Source organism: Nerophis lumbriciformis, linkage group LG24 (assembly GCF_033978685.3).
Source record: "Nerophis lumbriciformis linkage group LG24, RoL_Nlum_v2.1, whole genome shotgun sequence".
NCBI classification, from domain to species: domain Eukaryota; kingdom Metazoa; phylum Chordata; class Actinopteri; order Syngnathiformes; family Syngnathidae; genus Nerophis; species Nerophis lumbriciformis.
The window spans coordinates 16,236,473-16,261,500 of record NC_084571.2 but is presented as its reverse complement, the minus strand read 5'-3'; the positions used below and the strand labels follow the sequence as shown (position 1 = coordinate 16,261,500).

Here is a 25,028-nt window from a genome sequence, read left to right as displayed (position 1 = left end):
GAGGGCTTCATATGACTAACTGTGTCACTTAAAAAAGAAAAGGACACCGGCTCAAACTGATGGAAAACAGAAGAGAAATGCAGAGGAACAGAAGGGTCATATGAAGGCTGAGATAGACTGGCTCTAGTTGACACAATTTTGTCAGTGAAAAAATGGAGACAATTTTCACAGAATTCAAAAGAAGCATCAAAACCAACAGATTTGGGAGCATCAATGACAGTGTTAATAGTTTTAAACAGAACTCTGGGGTTGTTACAGTTAGAAGATATAATCTGAGATAGATATATATTCATTTCTGCTTTTACAGTCATCTGAAAGGAAAACAGGCTTTCTTTAAAAATGGCAAAGGACACTTGCAGCCTGTCTTTTTTCCATTTTCTCTCTGCTCTTCTACATACGCGCCTGGCAGCCCGAGTGACGTCATTCAACCAGGGCTGAGGCGTAGCTTTAGAGCGGCGGCATTTGAAAGGCGCGATCGTGTCCAGTGTTTGTAAACAAATAGAGTTGAACCCAGAAACCAACTCTTCAGTATTCAGACATACAGAGGCTGCAGAATTATCATCACAAAGAGTCGAAAAAATAGAGGAGAACCGAGCAGGAGACGAAGAATTAAACATGCGAGAGCGTTGGGGCGGTGCGCACAATTTAACTGGACACTGCGTGGGAATATCAAACAAGATCGGCATGTGATCAGAGAACACAGCGTCGCAAATGTCCAAATTAAAAACACACAAACCATACGAGAGCACTAAATCGAGTGTATGCCCGCGTTCATGTGTAGAACCACACACAGACTGTACAAAGTTAAATGAGTCGATTATATTCAGGAAGCTCCTGGAAAGCGGCTCGTCTGGACAGCAGGTGTGAATATTAAAATCACCCACAATAAGGACACGATCATATTTGGGCAGGATTTCAGCCAGAAATTCAGAAAAGTCAGTTATAAAGCCTTTGTGGTACTTGGGTGGTCGATAGATGACGGCACACAGGACGACATCAGAAAGACCCAGTTCAAACATGCACAGTTCGAAGCTTGAAAAGGAGGATTGTAGGCGGATCTGACGGCATTTAAAGTCATTTTTAAAAACGACTGCTAATCCTCCTCCTTTTCGACCGGACGGCCGTGGGGAATTAAAGTAGGAACACTCCGGAGGCAGAAGTTCATTAAGAGGGGCGGACTCACCGGCTTTCAGCCATGTTTCCGTCACACAGAGGAAGTCCAGTCCGCGGGAAGTGAAGAAATCCTTCAGGATAAACGTTTTGTTTGTCAAAGATCTTGCGTTCACAAGACTGAACCTGGCGGGGGCCAGCACGTCCAAGGCCGCAATTAATCCGGGTGGGGCCCGACACACAGCACGCAGGTGGCGGGAATCCACCCCGCGCCTCCGGGGGCGGGGACAGCAGGAGCGACGACGGCAAGCCTCTTCCTCCAAACCAACAATAGGAACCAGCCAGGAGCCGATGGGATCGAGCGAGCGTGGGTGCAGGAGGAGACCGGATACCGCACCATTCCTCCTTCGGGAAGCCATGGGAAGCCGGGCCAGGAGTGCCCTAACTTTCACCAGCTGGCCGCCATGTTTACCGCGGCGCCGGAGACGCTTCCGCCGGGGGAGAGGAGCCAGGGGGCGGGAAAGGAAGGCAGGAATCCGGCCAGGTGAAAAAGCTGACTGGGACGTCGAAAAACCGACGTCGAAGTTGATCATATCAGTGGGAGAGGGGCAAAGATCCAACAGTGTTTGGCGGTCATACACAAGCAGTGAGCTGACAGAGACGAAAATAGACGCATAAAACACAAAAATGAACAGAGCTGACAGCGAGAGACGGCAGGCCAAAGCACATACTGGCGCCATCTTGGTCGGGGCGTGGCCAATCACTTGGACAGTGAAGGAGCAACATTAACGTGTACATTGTCGTGTTTGTGTACATTGTCGTGTTTGTGTACATTAATGTGTACATTGTCGTGTTTGTGTGCATTTTCGTGTTTGTGTGCATTAACGTATACATTGTCGTGTTTGTGTACATTACCATGTACATTGTCTTGTTTGTGTATATTGTCGTGTTTGTGTACATTAACGTGTACATTGTCGTGTTTGTGTACATTAACGTGTACATTGTCGTGTTTGTGTGAATTGTCGTGTTTGTGTACATTACTGTGTACATTGTCTTGTTTGTGTACATTGTCGTGTTTGTGTACATTACCGTGTACATTGTCATGTTTGTGTACATTACTCTGTACATTGTCGTGATTGTGTATATTACCGTGACCATTGTCGTTTGTGTACATTACCGTGTACATTACCGTGTACATTGTCCTTTGTGTACATTACTGTGTACATAGTCGTATTTGTGTACATTACCGTGTACATTCTCGTTTGTGTACATTACCGTGTGCATTGTCGTGTTTGTGTACATTACCCTGTACATTGTCATGTTTGTGTACATTGCCGTGTACATTGTCAAGTTTGTGTACATTACCCTGTACATTGTCATGTTTGTGTACATTGACGTGTACATTGTCATGTTTGTGTACATTACCGTGTACATTGTCAAGTTTGTGTACATTACCCTGTACATTGTCATGTTTGTGTACATTGCCGTGTACATTGTCATTGTCATGTTTGTGTACATTACCGTGTACATTGTTGTTTGTGTACATTGTTGTTAATATCAGTAATGAAGTCCACTTAGTGAATCAGTGGAAAATAAAGAGTCTATTTCCTTATTTACAAATGTTTCTGACATGAATAAATATGATAGTTCATCTTTCTGGCCTGGAATGGAGAGAAAAACAAACCTTTTTGTGAGAGTTTGCAGACGTCCTGGTGGAGTTTATTGGCCTCAGGTGACGTCACCTGGGGGTTGGACAGCTGGGAGTAGACGTAGTCTGGGATGGACTGCAGAGAACTGAAGTTGGTGCTCATTTGGTTGGAATTGAACTGAAGAAAAAAAGGAAATAACATTATTATTACAGTGGTATTTGTATTATTGTTATTAGTATTTGTATTAATATACAGTAATTCTATTAGTATTATTAATACCTTAGAGACTTCCTTTTTTGTCATTCAAATGTCAACTTTACAGTACAGATAAGAAGGTTGCATTAGCTGCTTGTATCCATCCATCTTCTTCCGCATATCCGAGGTCAGGTCACGGGGGCAGCAGCCTAAGCAGGGAAGCCCAGACTTCTCTCTCCCCAGCCACTCCGTCCAGCTCTTCCCGGAGGATCCCGAGGCATTACCAGGCCAGCCGGGAGACATAGTCTTCCCAATGTGTCCTGGGTCGTCCCCGTGGCCTCCTACCGGTCGACCGTGCCCTAAACACCTCCCTAGGGAGGCGTTCGGGTGGCATCCTCACCAGATGCCCGAACCACCTCATCTGGCTCCTCTCGATGTGGAGGAGCAGCGGCTTTACTTTGAGCTCCCTCCGGATGGCAGAGCTTCCCACCCTGTCTCTAAGAGAGAGCCCCGCCACCCGGCGGAGGAAACTAATTTCGGCCGCTTGTACCCATGATCTTGTCCTTTCGGCCATAACCCAAAGCTCATGACCATAGGTGAGGATGGGAACGTAGATCGACCGGTAAATTGAGAGCTTTGCCTTCCGGCTCAGCTCCTTCTTCACTACAACGGATCGATACAGCGTCCGCATTACTGAAGACGCCGCACCAATCCACCTGTCGATCTTACGATCCACTCTTCCCTCACTCATGAACAAGACTCCCAGGTACTCCTCTACTTGGGGCAGGGTCTCCTCCCCAACCTGAGGATGGCACTCCACCCTTTTCCGGGCGAGAACCATGGACTCGGACTTGCAGGTGCTGATTCTCATCCCAGTCGCTTCACACTCGACTGTGAACCGATCCAGTGAGAGCTGAAGACCCTGGCCAGATGAAGCCATCAGGACCACATCATCTGCAAAAAGCACAGACCTAATCCTGCAGCCTAATCTCCTCAACGCCCTGACTGCGCCTAGAAATTCTGTCCATAAAAGTTATGAACAGAATCGGTGACAAAGGGCAGCCTTGGCGGGTCCAACCCTCACTGGAAACGTGTTCGACTTACCGCCGGCAATGCGGACCAAGCTCTGACACTGATCGTCCAGGGAGCGGACCGCCACAATCAGACAGTCCGATACCCCATACTCTCTGAGCACTCCCCACAGGACTTCCTGAGGGACACGGTCGAATGCCTTCTCCAAGTCCACAAAACACATGTAGACTGGTTGGGCAAACTCCCATGCACCCTCAAGGACCCTGCCGAGAGTATAGAGCTGGTCCACAGTTCCACGACCAGGACAACAACCACACTGTTCCTCCTAAATCCGAGGTTCGACTATCCGGCATAGCCTCCTCTCCAGTACACCTGAATAGACCTTACCGGGAAGGCTGAGGAGTGTGATCCCACGATAGTTGGAACACATCCTCCGGTTCTCCTCCTTAAAGAGAGGAACCACCACCCCGGTCTGCCAATCCAGGAGGTATCGCCCCCGATGTCCACGCGATGCTGCAGAGTCTTGTCAACCAAGACAGCCCCACAGCATCCAGAGCCTTAAGAAACTCCAGGCGGATCTCATCCACCCCTGGGGCCTTGCCACTGAGGAGCTTTTTAACTACCTCAGCAACCTCAGCCCCAGAAATAGGAGAGACCACCACAGATTCCCCAGGAACTGCTTCCTCATAGGAATATGTGTTGGTGGGATTGAGGAGGTCTTCGAAGTATTCCCTCCACCGATCCACAACATCCGCAGTCGAGGTCAGCAGAACACCATCCTCACCATACACGGTGTTGACAGTGCACTGCTTCCCCTTCCTGAGGCGGGGTGGTCCAGAATTGCTTCGAAGCCGTCCGGAAGTCATTTTCCACGGCTTCCCCGAACTCCTCCCATGTCCGAGTTTTTGCCTCCGCGACTGCTAAAGCTGCACACCACTTGGCCTGTCGGTACCTGTCTGCTGCCTCCGGAGTCCTATGAGCCAAAAGAACCCGATAGGACTCTTTCTTCAGCTTGACGGCATCCCTCACCGCTGGTGTCCACCAACAGGTTTTATGATTACCGCCACGACAGGCACCAACTACCTTGTGGCCACAGCTCCAATCAGCCGCCTCGACAATAGAGGTGCTTGTAGTGCAGGATAAAAAAGACATAAGGTGCAGATATAAATAGATTACTGTACAGAAAAATATATTGCACTTTTGCAAATGCATCCACGTTTATATTGTATGTTTGTATATATATATGTTATACCATTCTTATTAGTATTATTAATAGTGTTTTTTAGTACTATTAATATAATTATTAGCATTGTTGATATTATTATTGTTATTAGTATTATTAATACTATTTTATTAGTAGTATTTTTATTATTGTGATTATTGGTATTATTGTTATTAGTATTAATATGAATATTATCATTGTTATTAGTATAATTAATAACATTATATTATTGTTAATAGTATTATTTATATTATTAGTATTATTGTTATAAATTGTTTTTATCATCCATCCATTTTCTACCGCTTGTCCCTTTTTGGGGTGGCGGGGGGTGCTGGAGCCTATCTCAGTTGCATTCGGGCGGAAGGCGGTGTACACCCTAGTTGCCACCTAGATGAAGTGGCGACTTACTAATAATAAAAACAATTTAAATTGTTTTTATTATTGGTATTAATAATATTTAGTATTAATATCATTCTTCTTAGTATTATTATTATTAAGGTTATTACCATTATTATAATTATTGTCATTATTATTGTTGTTAGTGTTATTAATATTATAATCGCTATTATGATTATTCATATCATTATTATTATTGTTTTTATTAGTACTATTAATATCATTGCTATTAGTATTATTATCATTAATATTAGTAGTAGCATACTTGCCAACCCTCCCGATTTTCCCGGGAGACTCCCGAATTTCAGTGCCCCTCCCGAAAATCTCCCGGGGCATCCATTCTCCCAAATTTCTCCCGATTTCCACCCGGACAAGAATATTGGGGGCGTGCCTTAAAGGCACTGCCTTTAACGTCCTCTACAACCGGTTGTCATGTACGCTTTTCCTCCATACAAACAACGTGCCGGCCGAGTCACATAATATATACGGTTTTTACACACACATAAGTGAACGCAAGGCATACTTGATCAACAGCCATACAGGTCACACTGAGGGTGGCCGTATAAACAACTTTAACACTGTTACAAATATGCGCCACACTGTGAACCCACACCAAACAAGAATGACAAACACATTTCGGTAGAACATCCGCACCGTAACACAACATAAACACAACAGAACAAATACCCAGAACCCCTTGCAGCACGAACTCTTCCAGGACGCTACAATATACACCCCCGCTACCACCAAACCCCGCCCCCCCCCCAACCCCGCCCACCTCCAGGGAGGCGGGGATTAAGTTTTTACCAGCGCCATTTTGGGACTAAGGCAAAGTGCTGCGTGCCTCCTTGCGCTTTCCGGGGCCAGGGCAACGCCAGGGTCGGTGCTCAGTGGCAGCAGAGAGCACGGGCAGAGCGGATAGGCTGCTGTTTGTCACTGAGGGCTTGTCGGGCCGCCGCTGGCTGGTGGACTCGTGTGCCCAGCGGAGTATCCTGCCTGCATCAGCAGTGGATGCACTGGAAGATGGCCACGGGCCCCCGCTGAGTGGAACCAGCATCCCCACTTTCGGCACCAGGTCAGTGACCGTTTCATTTTCTGACCGCACGTTCACCTGGGACTTCGTTATTGCCTCTGTGGCCGTACCTATTCTGGGGGAGATTTTGTGTGTGCAAATAGACATGAGGTGGACGTCTCGAATGGCCGTTTAATTGACTCTGTCGCATTCTCCACTATCCCATGCACACTGGGGGGGGGGGGGGGGGCCGGAACCTGTGGCCCAAGGCCAACACGTTGTGGGGGATGTTTATCAACAACTTCTTGCAGGGTTTCCATTACTGACTGTCCCGACGTTTTCGACAACTGTCGCAAAGCATAGAGTGGAGCACTTCATCCCTACAGTGGGCCCGCCTGTTTTCGCCTGAGGACCGCAGCTTGACTCTTCTAAACTGGCCCTGGCACGGCAGGAATTTGCTTCTATGCAGAGTCTGGGGATTGTACAGCGTTCCAACAGTCATTGGGCTTCGCCTCTACATATGGTACCGAAGCCTGGGGGGGCTGTGGCGGCTTTGTGGTGACTTTCGCCGACTGAATAATGTCACCACGCCGGACCGTTAGCCCATCCTGCACATTCAGGAATTGTCTTCACAGCTGGCTGGAGCGTCTATTTTTACAAAAGGCAGATTTGGTGCGTGGCTACCACCAGGTACCTGTACATGAGCTGGACATACTTAAGACTGCCACAATAACTTATTTGGGATTATTTGAGTTTTTGATCAGCCGGGGAACATTTGATACATTTACAGCTGCTGTTTAGCCGGTTGAACGAACATGGGCTGATGGTGAACCAAGAGCCAATTTGGAGTAACTGATATTGACTTTCTTAGCCACCAGGTGTCCTTCCAAGGTGCTGTTCCCCTGCCTATACAGGTGGAGGCAATTTCCAAGTTTCCACGCCCACTAACTGTCAATGTGCTTCAGGAGTTTCTCTGAATGGTAAATTTCTATAACCGTTTCATTCCACGTGCAGCTCATCTCATTCACTCATGTATGAGGCATTAAAGGAGAGGAAAGGTTCACAGGAAGTGAACTGGTCTCTTGACAAGCTGCAATCATTTGAAAACACAAAGTCTTCTCTGGCCAGCACAACCTTGCTAGCACATCCCTCCACTACTGCTCCTTTGGCTCTCACTACTGATGCCTCAAATGTAGCTGTGGGTGAGGTTAGTGAGCAGTGGGTGGCAGGGACATGTCAGCCCCTCGCCTTCAACTCAGGGCAGATGAAAGGAAATACAGCACTTTTGACAGGGAGCTCCTGGCGACCCGCCATTTCAGGTTCCTGTCAGATGGTCGCAATTTTACAACTTTTTTGGACCACAAAACTCTGACTTTTGCCATGGATAAAACTTCAGACCCCTGGTCTGTCCGCCAGCAACGCCAGCTAGCATCCATCTCAGAGTTCACTACCAAAACTAGGCATGTGGCCGGAAAGCACAATGGAGTAGCGGACTGTCTGTCTCGGGTGCTTGTCAGTGCTGTACACCTGGGTCTCGACTTCGCAGAGATGGCAGCGGATCAGAGCAAGGATCCAGATCTTCAGGCCTGGCGCACAGCGGTAACCGGTTTGCAGTTTGTGGATGTCCCCTGCCATGGCAATGGTTCCACATTGCTCTGTGACATTTCTACTGGTCCACCTCGTCCGATGGTTCCTGCGGCTTGGCGCCGGCGGGTGCTGTCTCGCACTCCAGCGTAAAGGCATCTGTGAGGCTGGTTAGCACCACATTCTTCTGGCCAGGCATGCGGAAGGATGTCAGGGGGTGGGCAGTTGCATGTGTGTGTTGCCAGCGGGCCACGGTCCACCAGCACATCAGGGCACCGCTGGAACCCGACAAGGTGCCGGATCGGCGGTTCGACCATGTGCATGTGGCACTGCCCTCCTCTCGTGGGTGCACTCATCTTCTCACTATGGTGACAGAACTACCAAATGGCCGGAGGTAGTTCCACTCGCATCCACAACAACGAATGAGATTGCTGATGAGAGGAGCTCAGTTCACTTCAGAGCTGTGGAACACAATGGCTATAGGACTGGGGGTACAGCTGCATCGCATTACTGCTCATCACCCTCAAGCAAACGGGCTCTGTGAAAGATTTAATCGTTTGCTAAAGGCTGCCCTGCGGGCTAGCCTCACAGACAGTGGATGGGTTGACCATTTATCGTGGGTAATGTTGGGCCTGCTCTCTGCTCCGAAGGAGGAACTTCAGGCCTCGGCTGCTGAATTGGTCTACGGTCAGCCCTTGAGGGTGCCTGGCGACAACCTGCCCACGACCTCGGGTCAAGGGAAAAAAGTGGCCCATCGTCCTGCTGCTCAGGGGGTCACCAAGACAGTGGTGCCTGTCCCCATGCATCACTGTTTGCCTCATTTCCGTATGCCCAAAGACCTCCTGGTGGCAAAGTTTGTTCCTCCATCATGGTGGTCATCGCTCCCCACTTCAACTTCCTTAAGACGGCCCCTTTCGAGTAGTGAAAGCAGGGCTCAAGAACTTTGTTATAGACTTGGGGGGTTGGCATGAGCGGGTTACTGTCGATCAGATAAAGCCTGCCCATCAGGACCCGGACGGCGTGACGCTACCTGCACTCCCACCTCCTCGGAGCCAGCCGGCTGCATCTGTCCCTGTGACCTCTTTTTACAGACGGTCTGGATTGCCCGCTGTTTTGGCCCAGGCTCGTCAATGTTGCCCTCCAAGGGCAACATTGTCTGTACCCATGGACACTCTGCGGACTAGCTGCTATGGAGCATCCTATTAGACCGCCTAAAACAATCTAGTTTGGTGGTTTCTCTGTTTTAGTTCTTTTTTCTCTCTGTGAAGCTAATTGTTCTTGCCACCAGATTGGGGATTGGTGGCTAGGTGGGATATGACCAGTTCTAAGGGGACACACTTAAAAAAAAAAGTGGCTGTTGTGAAAAGGCTTTTGAGAATAAACTCACCGGCTCAGAACTAAGCTCTCCTGCCTCATTGTCTTGACTGCCACAGTATAATTAGTTATTATTATTGTTTTTGTTATTGATATCGTTTTTGTTATTATTGTTATTATTATTATTACTACCGGTAGTATTATGTGTTAAGCACTAACCTTTTCCACTTTGAATAAAAATACAAATTGGGAATGTCGTTGTCATTGCTTGCAAAAACTTGATATTTGATCAATAATAATAATGATATTATTAATGATAATAATAATAATAATAATGATCATATTAATAATGATAATAATGATTATATTAATATTATTAATAATAGTAATTATTATATTAATAATCATAATGATAATGATGATAATAATAATATTAATAGTATTAATAACAATGGTAATATTAATAATAATAATGTTAATAATGATAATATAATAATAAAAATGATAATATTATTCATTATGATAATAATAATGATGATATTAATATTATTATTAATAATAATAATAGTAATATTAATAATGATTATAATACCGATAATAATGATTATAATAATGATAATAATGATAATAATATTAATAATGATATTATTATTAATGATAATAATGAAATTGTTAATCATAATAATGATGATAATACCCAAATTAATATTATTAATGATGATAATGATAATAAAAATGATATATGATGAAGCAAACAAACAGATGTATTGCCATATTTCAGTCATGTGACCTCACCCTGCGTACATGAAATGTTTATTGTGAGTGTTTCTTCCACTCACCAGCCCCATGCCTTCCACGCGGGACAAAGTCCTGGAGTGTCCGTACATCCTTCCTCCCTTCTTGGGTTTCTCCAGGGACAGATTCTACAAAACATGTCAAACGTTCACTTTCCAAAATGATATACTTTATTAAAGTACAGTAATCCTCTAATGGGTTCCAGGCCGTGGTAAAATAGCAATATTAGTTATTAATGCATCAAATATCTTTATAGAGCACGGAAAAAACTGTTAATGACAGCACGTTATCGCTTGTTTAAATCTGGCGATACAGGAAACAATTTAAAATGCTAAGAATAAAAAATAAATAGAAACAAGGAAAAAGAAAAAAATAAGAAGAAAAAAGAAGAAAAAAGAAAAAACTAAGAATAAAAAAATTAAAAATAAAATGCTCAGAATTAAAAAAAAAAATGCTAAGAACAAAAATTCAAAAGAAAAACAAGAAAAAAGAAAATGCTAAGAATACATTTTTTTTTATAAAAACAAAAAAAAGAAAATGTTAAGAATAAAAAAATAAAGAAAAAAGAAAATGCTAAGAATAAAAAAATGAATACATAAAAACAGGAAAAAAGAAAATGCTAAGAATAAATAAATAAAAACAAGAAAAAAAGAAAATGCTAACAATAAATAAACAAAAGAAAAAAGAAAATGCTAAAAAATAAATACATAAGAAAAAAGAAAATGCTGTGAATAAAAAAAAAGAAAAAAGAAAATGCTAAGAATAAATAAACAAATAAAAGAAAACAGACAAATGCTAAGAATAAAAAAAGAAAAAGAAAAAAGAAAAAAAAATGCTAAGAATAAATAAATGCTAAGAAGGCACTAAAACAAATAAAATAAATACAAAACGGACATAAATTTTCCTGTACTGCACATTGAAAATAGTATTCTAATATTTCTATTCAGAGCTTCATAAATCTTATAAATATGTTTTTAACATAATTAGAGAATGTAAAAAATAATACATGATTTATAATAAATCATATTTTCATCTTTACACTGGCTTGAACCATTCGGGTTCTTAATGAGTCTATTTTTTTATTCATTTTAAGAGATCAAACATTCCCTACATTTCTCAAGGTTATTTTTAGCAGCGTATTAAATCATATTTTCACGTGAATACTAATATTTTATTTGTGGAAATCTCATATTTGTTTATAATTTATAGATAGATGTCTAGTGTGTGAATGTGAGTGTGAATGTTGTCTGTCTATCTGTTGGCCCTGCGATGAGGTGGCGACTTGTCCAGGGTGTACCCCGCCTTCCATCCGATTGTAGCTGAGATAGGCTCCAGCGCCCCCCGCGACCCCAAAAGGGAATAAGCGGTAGAAAATGGATGGATGGATGTTCTGATGGGGTTTTATGCTGACGATACGGATACCGATCATCCAGGAGTGAAATCTGCTGATACCAATTACGTGTATTAACTGTAAATATTTTATGTGTTTATAATGAGTACTATTGACTGTAACAATATCAACAATATTTCATCAAACCAAGTCAATAGTACACAATAAATTACATTTATTGATAATCGTAATGATCATCATCATAATAACTACATGCAGTAGGTCAGGGTTAGTTTTGTTTATAACATAGTCAATAGTACACAATAACTAAAATATATAAATAATCATAATAATAATAATAACTACAGACAAATTATATCATGATCAGTGTTTTGTTTAAAACCAAGTCAATAGTACACAATAACAAAAATCTATTATTAATAATCATAAAAATAATTACAAACTAGATGCAGTAGGTTAGGATTATTTTTTTGTTTATAACCAAGTCAATAGTACACAATAACTAAAATATATTAACAATAATCATATTAATAACAATTATATTCCTGATAATAATAATTACAGACAAATTACATGCAGTGGATCAGGATTATTTTTTTTGTTTAAAAACAAGTCAATAGTACACAACAACTAAAATATATCAATAATCATAATAAAAACAATAATAATAATCATATTATCATAATAATAATAATTATCATCATAATCAAAATAATCATAATGATCCAATATAAAAAAAAATGATTAAAAAAATGATTATCATTCTAATTATTATTATGATTATGGACATTCTTTATGGATTTTTATTCATAGTGCTTATTTTGTTTGTCTTCTTCAAAATACTTCTCTGCTTTCAAGCTGTGTAACAGGTGTAGCCCGCTCCTCCAGTGATACTACTAATTGTACAGGAAGTAAGTGGCTCACCTGCATGCTGATGCGCACCTGCAGATCGCGGTCCGTCACAGGTAAACCTCCCTCCAGCCAATGGAGTTGCTGGATGAGATGCATCAGCTCCGCCAAGTCGGTCTGACAGCGACTGAGGTCTGGTGGAGGAAACCATGCAGGAATGTTATTATTAATATGTTATTATCATCAATAATATGTTATTAATAATAATAATAATAATAATATGTTATTATCATCAATAATATGGTATTATTATTAATATGTTATTATCATCAATAATATGTTATTAATAATAATAATAATAATAATATGTTATTATCATCAATAATATGGTATTATTATTAATATGTTATTATCATCAATAATATGTTATAATTAATAATATTATCATCAATAATATGTTATAATTAATAATATTATCATCAACAATATGTTATTATTATTAACATGTTATTATAATCATATGTTATTAATAACATATTATAATAATATGTTATTAATAACATATTATAATAATATGTTATTAATAATAATATGTTTTTATTATCATCAATAATATGTTATTATTATTAATAATAATATGTTATTGCATCAACGTTCCAAACATTCCCAGATTTCCCAGAATCCCAGGTTTTCCGGGACATTTTTCATCCTGGACATTCAAGCTATTATTTTTTCAGAATTAAAAACAATTCAGGAATTACCAGAATTCCTGGTTTTAAAAACGCTATTTTCACCCTCCTTCCACATTTTTCAACCCACTTCAACAGTTCCACAGTCAAAACATTCCTCTTAATCAGGACAAAAAACAAAGTTGTTTTTTGAAGTGGAAAAATTCCCAGTTTTCCCGAAATTCCAGGAATTCCTTAATACCGCTTTTCAATTAAAAATGTTACTACTTCAACATTTCTCAACCGATTTAGAAAAATTCCAACACCAACCATTCCCGAAATGCCCAAATTACATTAAATTCCCATTGAAAAAAATGGGACATTTTTCAAAGTTCCACAACTCCCACATTTTTTGTCCGGTTCAAACCATTCCAACTTCAAAATACTCAGCCTGTTCATGAATTGTGTGCTTTACTTCAATAATTCTAAAAATAATTCCCGGATTTCCAAGAATTCCCAGTTTTTAGGGACATTTTCCCCATTCAAAATGAATTGTCCATTTTTCAAACTTCCACAACTCCCACATTTTTCAACCGATTTAAACCATTCAACTCATCCTGGAAATTAAAACAACCATTTTTCCATGTTCAACACATTTCCAGGAATTCCTGTTGTTTTCTAACCTTATTTTTAACCTTTTTTAGTGCGACAACTCCTTCCACATTTTTCAACCCACTTCAACTATTCCACTGTCAAAACATTCCTCTTAATCAGGACAAAAAACTAAGCTGTTTTTTTAACTGAAAAAATTCCCAGTTTTCCCAAAATTCCAGGAATTCCGTAATACAATTTCTCAATTAAAACTGTTACTACTTCAACATTTCTCGACCGATTTCGAAAAATTCCAATACCAACCATTTCAACTCAGAAATTATTTTTTTTTTTGCATTTTTCAAAAAATTCTCGCTTTTCCCAAATTTCATGAAATTTCCATGAAATTCCTAATGAGAAGAACGGGACATTTTTCAGAGATCCACAACTCCCACATTTTTTTATCCGATTCAGACCGATGACTCCTTTCACATTTGTCAAACCATTTCAACCATTCCACTGTCAAAACATTCCTCTCAGTCAGGACAAAAAAACAAGTTGGTTTAAGAACTTGAAGAACTTGAAGAATTTGAAGAATAATTTGAATTTGAAAAAGAAGAATTTGAAGAATGAGAAGGAGAAGGAGAAGGAGAAAGGAAGAGGGAGAAAAATTTGAAGAAAAAGGAGAAGAAGAAAAAGAAAGGGGAGAAAAAGCAGAAGAAGAAGAAAGGGGAGAAGAAGGAGAAGAAGAAGAAAGGGGAGAAGAAGAATTTGAAAAAAAAGAAGAATTTGAAGAATGAGAAGAAGAATTTGAAGAAAAAAAAGGAGAAAAAGAAGAAGAATTTGAAGAAGAACAATGAGAAGGAGGAGGTGAAGAAGGAGAAGGAGAAGAAAAATCAGAAAAAGAAGAAAGAGAAGGAGAAGAAGAAGGAGAATAAGAGGGAGAAGAAGAAGGAGAAAAAGGAGGAGAAAAAGGAGAAGAAGAAGAAAGAGGAGAAGAAGAAGGAGAAAAAGAAGAAGAAGAATTTGAATAAGAATAATAAGAAGGAGAAGGAGGAGGTGAAGAAGGAGAAAAAGAAGAAGAAGAAGAAGAAGAAGAAGAAGAAGAAAGGAGAAGGAGAAGAAGGAGAAGAAGAAGGAGAAGAATAAGGAGGAGAAAGAGGAGGAGAAGAACAAGAAGGAGAAGAAGAAGGAGGAGGAGGAGAAAAATGATGAGGAGAAAAAGAAGGAGATGAAGAATTTGAAGAAGAAAATGGAGAAGGAGAAGAAGAAGAATGAGAAGAAGAAGAATTTGAAGGAGAAGAAGAAGAAGAAGGAGGAGGAGGAGAACAAGGAGGAGGAGAAAAAGAAGGATATGAAGAAGAATTTGAAGAAGAAAATGGAGAGGTAGAAGAAGAAGAAGAAGAAGAAGAAGAAGAAGAAAAAGGAGAAGTAGTAGAAGAAAAATAATTTGAAGAAGAAGAATTTGAAGAAGGAGAAGGAGAAGAATTTGAAGAAGAAGAAGAATAAGAATAAAGAGAAGACAAAGAAGGAAAAAGAAGAAAAAGAATAAGAATAAGAAGAAAGAGAAGACAAAGAAGAAGAAGGAGGAGAAGGAGAAGAAGAAGAAGGAGAAGAATTTGAAGAAGGAGAAGGAGAAGAATTTGAAGAAGAACAAGAAGGAGAAGAAGAAGAAGGAGAAGAAGAATAAGGAGGAGGAGGAGAACAAGGAGGAGGAGAAAAAGAAGGATATGAAGAGGAATTTGAAGAAGAAAATGGAGAGGTAGAAGAAGAAGAAGAAGAAGAAGAAGAAGAAGAAAAAGAAGAAGAAGAAGAATCCCTCCTACTCATTCTCCTCCAGATTTGGCACGCTCTACCTTCAACATTTCTTGACTGACTTAAACAATTCCAACACCAAGCAATTCATCCATTCAAGCTCTTGGTCGTTTTTTTTAAATTCCCGCTTTTTCTCGAAATTTCCAGGAAGTTCCCATTGAAATGAATGGGACATTTTTCCAAGCTGCACAATACCCACACAGTTCAACCTATTCAAACCATTCCACCTTCAACACATTCCACTCATCCTGGACATTCAAACAAACACTTTCACAAGCTCCAAACCAAATTCCGGTTTTCCTGGAAATTCAAACTATTCTTACAATCATACTACATTCTGTCAGTTCAACTTCAGCTTTGAGCATTCACACCTCAACTAGTTATTAATAATAATAACAATAATAATAATAATAAAGATATTTAGCGGTCACCGGTGGACGTTGCGTCGATGTTGTCGGTCTGCTGCAGCCAAGCGGACACTTTGTTGGTCACACTGGGGTGTGAGGACACACCAGACGACGGACTTCCTGTCTCTGTCTGGAAGACCGGAGCTGAGCTGGCATAAATAGGCAGCTGGGGGAAAAACAACACTTCATTTATTTTATGCAATACCACATATTAAATACATAGTTGTACTTTTTATTGTCACTAAATTGCCTTTGATGGCTTTTAACTCGTCTGAAAACTTAGAAAATCCTTCTAAGACACAGAAATGCAAGAATAATATCAACTAGAAAATTCCCGCGGAACTTTTGATGGGCCTTGCTATCTGTGCCCTGGACCTCTGGACGGGTGTCGCCGGAAGCCGCCGTGCTTTTAAGATGGTGCCGAGTGTCTGAATCTGGGAGTTTTAGGTGTAACTGTACAAAATGAGCCACACAGTAAGCCTAAAACAGTAGCATGTTTACACAAAAAGGCTAACACGTAGCATGTGTGATAACGATTGCATGATAACAGTCAGCATGTTTCATGTACCAAGTTAAATGACTCTAAGGTGTATGGCGGGGGAAATAGAAAAACAAGTGTAAAATTAGATGAAAAAGTTAGCAAGCTAAATTTAGCTTGCTAGCATGCTATTGCTTGCGTGGTAACAGATAACAAATGTCACATACCAAGGTATAGGACTCTGGTATAAATAGTAGCAAAAACTAGCTCAAAAAGTTAGCATGCTAATGTTAGCATGTTAGCAAGCTAATGTTAGCATTATTCGAGTTAGCTTGTGTCACATACCAAGTTATATGACTAAGGGATGTATGGCTGGGGGGTTATCAATCAATAAAAGTTTACTTATATAGCCCTAAATCACGAGTGTCTCAGAGGGCTGCACAAGCCACAACGACATCCTTGGCTCAGATCCCACATCAGGGCAAGAAAAAAAATTCAACCCAAAGGGATGACAATGAGAAACCTTGGAGGGGACCGCAGATGTGGGGACCCCCACCCCTGGGCGACCTGTGCAATGGACGTTGAGTGGATCGAGCATAATAGTGAGAGTCCAGTCCATAGTGGATCTAACCTAATAGTGTGAGAGTCCAGTCCAGTCAATTAGAGTACAAAGTGTGAAAGTAGCTAAAAAAAAGTTAGTACTTTAATGTTAGCATGCTAACGTTATAAATGATAAATGGGTTATACTTGTATAGCGCTTTTCTACCTTCAAGGTACTCAAAGCGCTTTGACAGTATATCCACATTTAACCCATTCACACACACATTCACTCACTGATGGCGGGAGCTGCCATGCAAGGCGCTAACCAGCAGCCATCAGGAGCAAGGGGTGAAGTGTCTTGCCCAAGGACACAACGGACGTGACTAGGATGGTAGAAGGTGGGGAGTGAACCCCAGTAACCAGCAAACCTCCGATTGCTGGCACGGCCACTCTACCAACTTCGCCACGCCGTCCCCTCACACTAACGGTTAACAAGTGTCACATACCAAGGTATATGACTGTAGGGTGAACGGTAGAAAAAAATAGCTCAAAAAGCTAGCACGTTAATGTTAGCATGCTAGCATGTTAATGTAAACTTGCATACAGTTAGCACGTTTCAAATATCAAGCTATATGACTAAGGTGTATGGCTGCGGAATTAGACAAAAAAGCGAACAATTAGGAAAAAAGTTAGCACTTTGATGTTAGCATGCTAGCATGCTAACATGAGCATGCTAACAGTTAACATGTGTCACATGCCAAGTAATATGACTAAGGTGTGTGGCTGCGGAATTAGACAAAAAAGTGTAATATTAGCTGGAAACGTTATAATTAGAGATGTCCGATAATATCGGCCTGCCGATATCGGCCGATAAATGCGTTAAAATGTAATATCGGAAATGATCGGCATCGTTTTTTTTATTTTTTTTTTATTAATCTTTTTTTATTTTATTTTTATTAAATCAACATAAAAAACACAGTATACACTTACAATTAGTGCACCAACCCAAAAAACCTTCCTCCCCCATTTACACTCATTCACACAAAAGGGTTGTTTCTTTCTGTTATTAATATTCTGGTTCCTACATTATATATCAATGTATATCAATACAGTCTGCAAGGGATACAGTCTGTAAGCACACATGATTGTGCGTGCTGCTGGTCCACTAATAGTACTGACCTTTAACAGTTAATTTTACTAATTTTCACTAATTACCAGTTTCTATGTAACTGTTTTTATATTGTTTTACTTTATTTTTTATTCAAGAAAATGTTTTAAATTTATTTATCTTATTTTATAAATTTTTTTAAAAAGTACCTTATCGTCACCATACCTGGTTGTCCAAATTAGGCATAATAATGTGTTAATTCCACGACTGTATATATCGGTTGATATTGATATCGGTATCGGTAATTAAAGAGTTGGACAATATCGGAATATCGGATATCGGCAAAAAGCCATTATCGGACATCCCTAGTTATAATACTAGCATGCTAACGTTAAGAAGCTCGTACATGACTGGGTAAGAAGAAATACCAAAAAGCATAGAAAGTAGCAAAAAAGATAGCATAAAACGTTAGCATGCTGATATGAGAGACGCTAGCAAAAAAAGCTAGCATGCTAACATTCTCAGATGTATGCTAGCAGTATGTTTCATATTTGAGGTGGAGGGAAGCAAGTCACTCAAGTACTCAGTAGGTGTGATGTTAAAGGAGCCATATGTAGTAATGTCAAAATTCTGTAGTCCCCTCTCCCTCCCCCTGACTGAATCCAGCTGGATGAACTGGTCTACTCCAAGGAACTTCAAACTTCCACTGCCTCTTACTAGGAGTTGAGGTTTGGGCCCATAATAGCTGAATAGACAATGTCAATAACACATCTCCAAGCAACACAGAAATGAGGCTATTTTCAGGAAGAAATCACAACAATCATGTGGTTATCACAGTCAGGAAACAAAGACTAAAACCAACTACAACCAACGCTAGCAATGGTTGTACTGGTGTAAAAAAGTCGAGAATGCTTGGCAGCCCAAAACTCACAGACTTTCTATTTGGTCAAACGGTGAAGGGCGGGGCATGGTAATGAAAACAACAAGATTTCGGGGCTGTAAATCTAATTTTGAAATACTACTACCGTTATCAGTGATAGAGGTATTGGAAAAGAAGATGATTTATTAATGCCTTCTGACATATCATTAAATGACGGCATTGTTACATATGGCTCCTTTAAGTCATGAACATTATGAACCGCATGACAACAAGCAGTCGCATTGTGGCATATTGTAAAATAGGTTTTATTTGATATTCTATGGAATATTCTGCAGAACAATCAAAAAGTCATAGTGTGACACACATGAGTAATATTCACACTTATTATATATACATATATAGAATTATATGTACACATACTTCATATGTATATTCAGTAATATTCACACATTTGGAATTGAATGTACACAGCATTATTTGATATTGGAATTTGATATTGGATATTGATATTGGATATTTAATATTGATATATGATATTGGATATTGATATTATTTGATATTTGATATTAATATTTGATATAAATGTTATTTGATATTGATATTGTTTGATATTGATATCAGATATTGGATATTTGATATTGATATCTGATATTTGATATTGACATTGGATATTTGATCATTGATATTGATCATTGAAATTGATCATTGATATTAGATATCGATATTTATATTTGACATGGATATTTGATAATTGATATTGATCATTTATATTGATCATTGACATTATTTGATATTTATATTTGATATGGATATATGATCATTGATATTGATAATTGATATTGATCATTGATATTTGATATTGATACCTTATATGTGATATTGATATTTGATCATTGATATTAAATATCGATATTTGATATGGATATTGGATCATTGATATTGATATTAAATATTGATATTGATATCTGATCATATTTGATGTATGATATTTGATATGGATATTTGATCATTGATATTGATCGTTGATATTGATATTATTTGATATTGATATTTGATATGGATATTTGATCATTGATATTGATCATTGATACTGATCAGGACCGCTCGCCTGTATATCGGTTGGGAACATCTCTGCGCTGCTGACCCGTCTCCGCTCGGGATGGTCTCCTGCTGACCCCACTGTGGACTGGACTCTTACTGTTATGCTGGATCCACTATGGACTGGACTCTCACAATATTATGTTAGACCCACTCGACATCCATTGCATTCGGTCTCCCTAGAGGGGGGGGGGGGGTTACCCACATATGCGGTCCTCTCCAAGGTTTCTCATAGTCATTCACATCGACATCCCACTGGGGTGAGTTTTTCCTTGCCCTTATGTGGGCTATACCGAGGATGTCGTTGTGGCTTGTGCAGCCCTTTGAGACACTTGTGATTTAGGGCTATATAAATAAACATTGATTGATTAATTGATTGATTGATGTAAATATTATTTGATATTGATATTAATTGATATGGATATTTGATCATTGATATTGATATAGACATTTGATATTATTTGATAGATATTGATCATTGATATTTGCTATTAGTATGATTTGATATTGATATTTGATGTTGATATTAGATATTGATATTTGATATTATTTGATGTTGATCATTGATATTGAACATTGATATTGATAATTGACATTGATCATTGATATTGATCATTAATATTGATCATTGATATTAATCGTTGATAATGAAGTACTCACAGAAATTCTCCTGTGTGCCATGTTTGCCATGTTTGGCATGCTGCTGAGAAGAAGTCCTCTCTGGATGTCCATGGCCTCCTTCTTACGGTACACTCGATGTGCTGACAACTTGGTGAGCCAGATGTAGAACATGTCACTGCTCTTGGCCTGCACGTATCAATACACTTATTGATTATTCAATCTGATATTTGTGTAATTTACCCTCAGGTGGTAGAGGTTGTTCAACTTTATTGATTATTCAATCTGATATTTGTGTAATTTACCCTCAGGTGGTAGAGGTTGTTCAACTTATTGATTATTCAATCTGATATTTGTGTAATTTACCCTCAGGTGGTAAAGGTTGTTCAACTTATTGATTATTCAATCTGAAATTTGTGTAACTTACCCTCAGGTGGTAGAGGTTGTTCAACTTATTGATTATTCAATCTGATATTTGTGTAATTTACCCTCAGGTGGTAAAGGTTGTTCAACTTATTGATTATTCAATCTGATATTTGTGTAATTTACCCTCAGGTGGTAGAGGTTGTCTCCGGTGTCCAAGTCGATGCGTTTAGAATTTCTGTTGACGGACATGACGGCCGTGCTGACGTCCATGGAGCCGTGGACTTTTCCTCTCTGAAGCTGACATGGAAAACATATTTCTCACACAAATATTTGACATTTACCAACTAGGAATCAATAAAACATTTTTTATTCATGTTTTTAGGATTATTAATACTAATAAATGTCTATATCATATGTATCTTATATAATTATATCAATAATAGTAATAATACTAATCAATGTATATATCATATGTAATATATGGAATAATTTAGTATTATTAATACTAATATATGTATATATGTATCTTACATAATTATATCAATATAATAATACTAATCAATGTATATAGCATATGTATCTTATATAATTTTATCAATAATAATACTAAAGAATGTATATATCATATGCATCTTATAAAATGATATCAATAATAATGTATAGATCATATGTAATATATGTAATAATTTAGTATTATTAATACTAACATATGTATATATGTATCGTATATAATTATATCAATAGTAATAATATTAATACACGTATGTCATATGTATTAATATTAACAATAATACTAATAAATGTATATATCATCTGTATATAGGGATGATGTTTGATAAGAAATTATCGAGTTCGAGCCTATTATCAAATCCTCTTATCGAACCGATTCCTTATCGATTCTCTTATCGAGTCCAGATAGGTTGTTGTATATGGAAAAAAACACACAATATTTGGTTTAACAAAAGCTCACTTTTAATATATAAGAAAAAAATAAAATCTAATAAATAAATAAATATTGACTTTTACCACCCTAAAAAAATTAAATAAAATAAATAAATATTGACTGTTGTTACCCAAAGTATATTAAGTGGGATTTTTCAGAAAAACAAATATATACAGTAACACAAAAACAACCTGTCTCTGTGATCACTATAGGTGTATAAATAATAATATAGTGTTAAATAAAATCAGTCCCTTGGGCACAAAACTGAAAATAATACTGCACTTCTGCTGCTATTTGACATAACTGTTTGTTATGATGCTTTGACATTGTTGCACTTTATTTCTTTATTGAAAGAAAATTCTGTGAAGAGAAAAGTTGTTTGCAAATGTGGTTACAATGCTAAAAAATGAAAAGCTAAAGCTAAAAAAAGAAATACACTTTATTGAGTTAACATTATTTCTTTATAGGGGGAAGATGTGATGTTATGAGCTAGGGAAAATAACAACTACACTACCCAGCATGCAACGGGAGTGACGAGCATGCGCTGTAGCCCCGAAAAGTGTTGTTGCATGTCGCCACCCGGCAGCTAAGAATGAGGTTTTGAGCACGCTGTGAAAGTAAACGTCAAGAACTCAGCCAACACGCCTCGTCTGCATTATTTATAATTAGACAGACAACACATATACAGTGTGATTTTGTTTTGTTTACAAGGAAAGAAAAACAAAAGTTAAAAAAGGGAGATGTCATGTTGTATACAGGTAAAAGCCAGTAAATTAGAATATTTTGAAAAACTTGATTTATTTCAGTAATTGCATTCAAAAGGTGTAACTTGTACATTATATTTATTCATTGTACACAGACTGATGCATTCAAATGTTTATTTCATTTAATTTTGATGATTTGAAGTGGCAACAAATGAAAATCCAAAATTCCGTGTGTCACAAAATTAGAATATTACTTAAGGCTAATACAAAAAAGGGATTTTTAGAAATGTTGGCCAACTGAAAAGTATGAAAATGAAAAATATGAGCATGTACAATACTCAATACTTGGTTGGAGCTCCTTTTGCCTCAATTACTGCGTTAATGCGGCGTGGCATGGAGTCGATGAGTTTCTGGCACTGCTCAGGTGTTATGAGAGCCCAGGTTGCTCTGATAGTGGCCTTCAACTCTTCTGCGTTTTTGGGTCTGGCATTCTGCATCTTCCTTTTCACAATACCCCACAGATTTTCTATGGGGCTAAGGTCAGGGGAGTTGGCGGGCCAATTTAGAACAGAAATACCATGGTCCGTAAACCAGGCACGGGTAGATTTTGCGCTGTGTGCAGGCGCCAAGTCCTGTTGGAACTTGAAATCTCCATCTCCATAGAGCAGGTCAGCAGCAGGAAGCATGAAGTGCTCTAAAACTTGCTGGTAGACGGCTGCGTTGACCCTGGATCTCAGGAAACAGAGTGGACCGACACCAGCAGATGACATGGCACCCCAAACCATCACTGATGGTGGAAACTTTACACTAGACTTCAGGCAACGAGGATCTTGTGCCTCTCCTGTCTTCCTCCAGACTCTGGGACCTCGATTTCCAAAGGAAATGCAAAATTTGCATGGTTGGGTGATGGTTTGGGGTGCCATGTCATCTGCTGGTGTCGGTCCACTCTGTTTCCTGAGATCCAGGGTCAACGCAGCCGTCTACCAGCAAGTTTTAGAGCACTTCATGCTTCCTGCTGCTGACCTGCTCTATGGAGATGGAGATTTCAAGTTCCAACAGGACTTGGCGCCTGCACACAGCGCAAAATCTACCCGTGCCTGGTTTACGGACCATGGTATTTCTGTTCTAAATTGGCCCGCCAACTCCCCTGACCTTAGCCCCATAGAAAATCTGTGGGGTATTGTGAAAAGGAAGATGCAGAATGCCAGACCCAAAAACGCAGAAGAGTTGAAGGCCACTATCAGAGCAACCTGGGCTCTCATAACACCTGAGCAGTGCCAGAAACTCATCGACTCCATGCCACGCCGCATTAACGCAGTAATTGAGGCAAAAGGAGCTCCAACCAAGTATTGAGTATTGTACATGCTCATATTTTTCATTTTCATACTTTTCAGTTGGCCAACATTTCTAAAAATCCCTTTTTTGTATTAGCCTTAAGTAATATTCTAATTTTGTGACACACGGAATTTTGGATTTTCATTTGTTGCCACTTCAAATCATCAAAATTAAATGAAATAAACATTTGAATGCATCAGTCTGTGTGCAATGAATAAATATAATGTACAAGTTACACCTTTTGAATGCAATTACTGAAATAAATCAAGTTTTTCAAAATATTCTAATTTACTGGCTTTTACCTGTATATAGATATGTACAGTATGTGCTGCGGTTGCTTTAAGAACATTGCGACAGCTGCCGTAAAGGAGGTGCGTTGCTAGCCTGGTTGCTATGTTTCCGGTTGATCGTAAAAGTGTTCGTCATGTGTTTGTACTCTGCTCAAATCTCTCAGTAAAGTTATTCATTGGATTATACCTTTTGTTTTGAACTTTATTACACCTTGGAGCGCTTTTTCCGGTCCATTGTTTTTCCTGCTTTCGCTATCTGCGCCTAATGACTGAGCTACGTGACGTCATTTCTTGTGATGTTCCACGGGGCATTTCTGGTCGGGACGGGATTCGTTCCCAGGGATTCAAATAAAGAACCAACTCTTTTTCTTTACTATAGTGGTCTTGATAACGGGTACCGGTTCTCAAAAAGGGATTCGAGTCCGAGGACTCGGTTCTTTTCTTATCGAACAACCGGGAAAATCGGTTTCGAGTATCATCCCTATCTGTATATTATATAATTATATCAATAGCAATAATACTAATACATGTATATATTATACAATTATATCAATAACAGTAATAATACTAATAAATGTATATAATATATGTATATTATATCAATAATAGTAATAATAATACTAATAAACGTATACATGTAATAATTTTGTATTATTTATACTAATATATGTAAATAAT

General features: G+C 39.0%; 1 protein-coding gene across 4 annotated transcripts in view; it reads right to left on the bottom strand.

Moving 5' to 3' along the window:
- Nucleotides 1-25,028, bottom strand: part of LOC133620300 (oxysterol-binding protein-related protein 7-like) — a 99,843-nt gene that overhangs the window by 35,299 nt on the left and 39,516 nt on the right. For all 4 annotated transcript variants that reach the window (XM_061981671.1, XM_061981669.1, XM_061981670.1 and 1 more), the window contains 6 exons: nucleotides 21,262-21,375; nucleotides 20,755-20,901; nucleotides 16,015-16,156; nucleotides 12,585-12,703; nucleotides 10,354-10,437; nucleotides 2,795-2,936 (listed from right to left, as the gene is read on the bottom strand). In XM_061981671.1, the coding sequence (XP_061837655.1) occupies nucleotides 2,795-2,936; nucleotides 10,354-10,437; nucleotides 12,585-12,703; nucleotides 16,015-16,156; nucleotides 20,755-20,901; nucleotides 21,262-21,375 (748 nt within the window). The remainder of the gene's footprint in view (nucleotides 1-2,794; nucleotides 2,937-10,353; nucleotides 10,438-12,584; nucleotides 12,704-16,014; nucleotides 16,157-20,754; nucleotides 20,902-21,261; nucleotides 21,376-25,028) is intronic.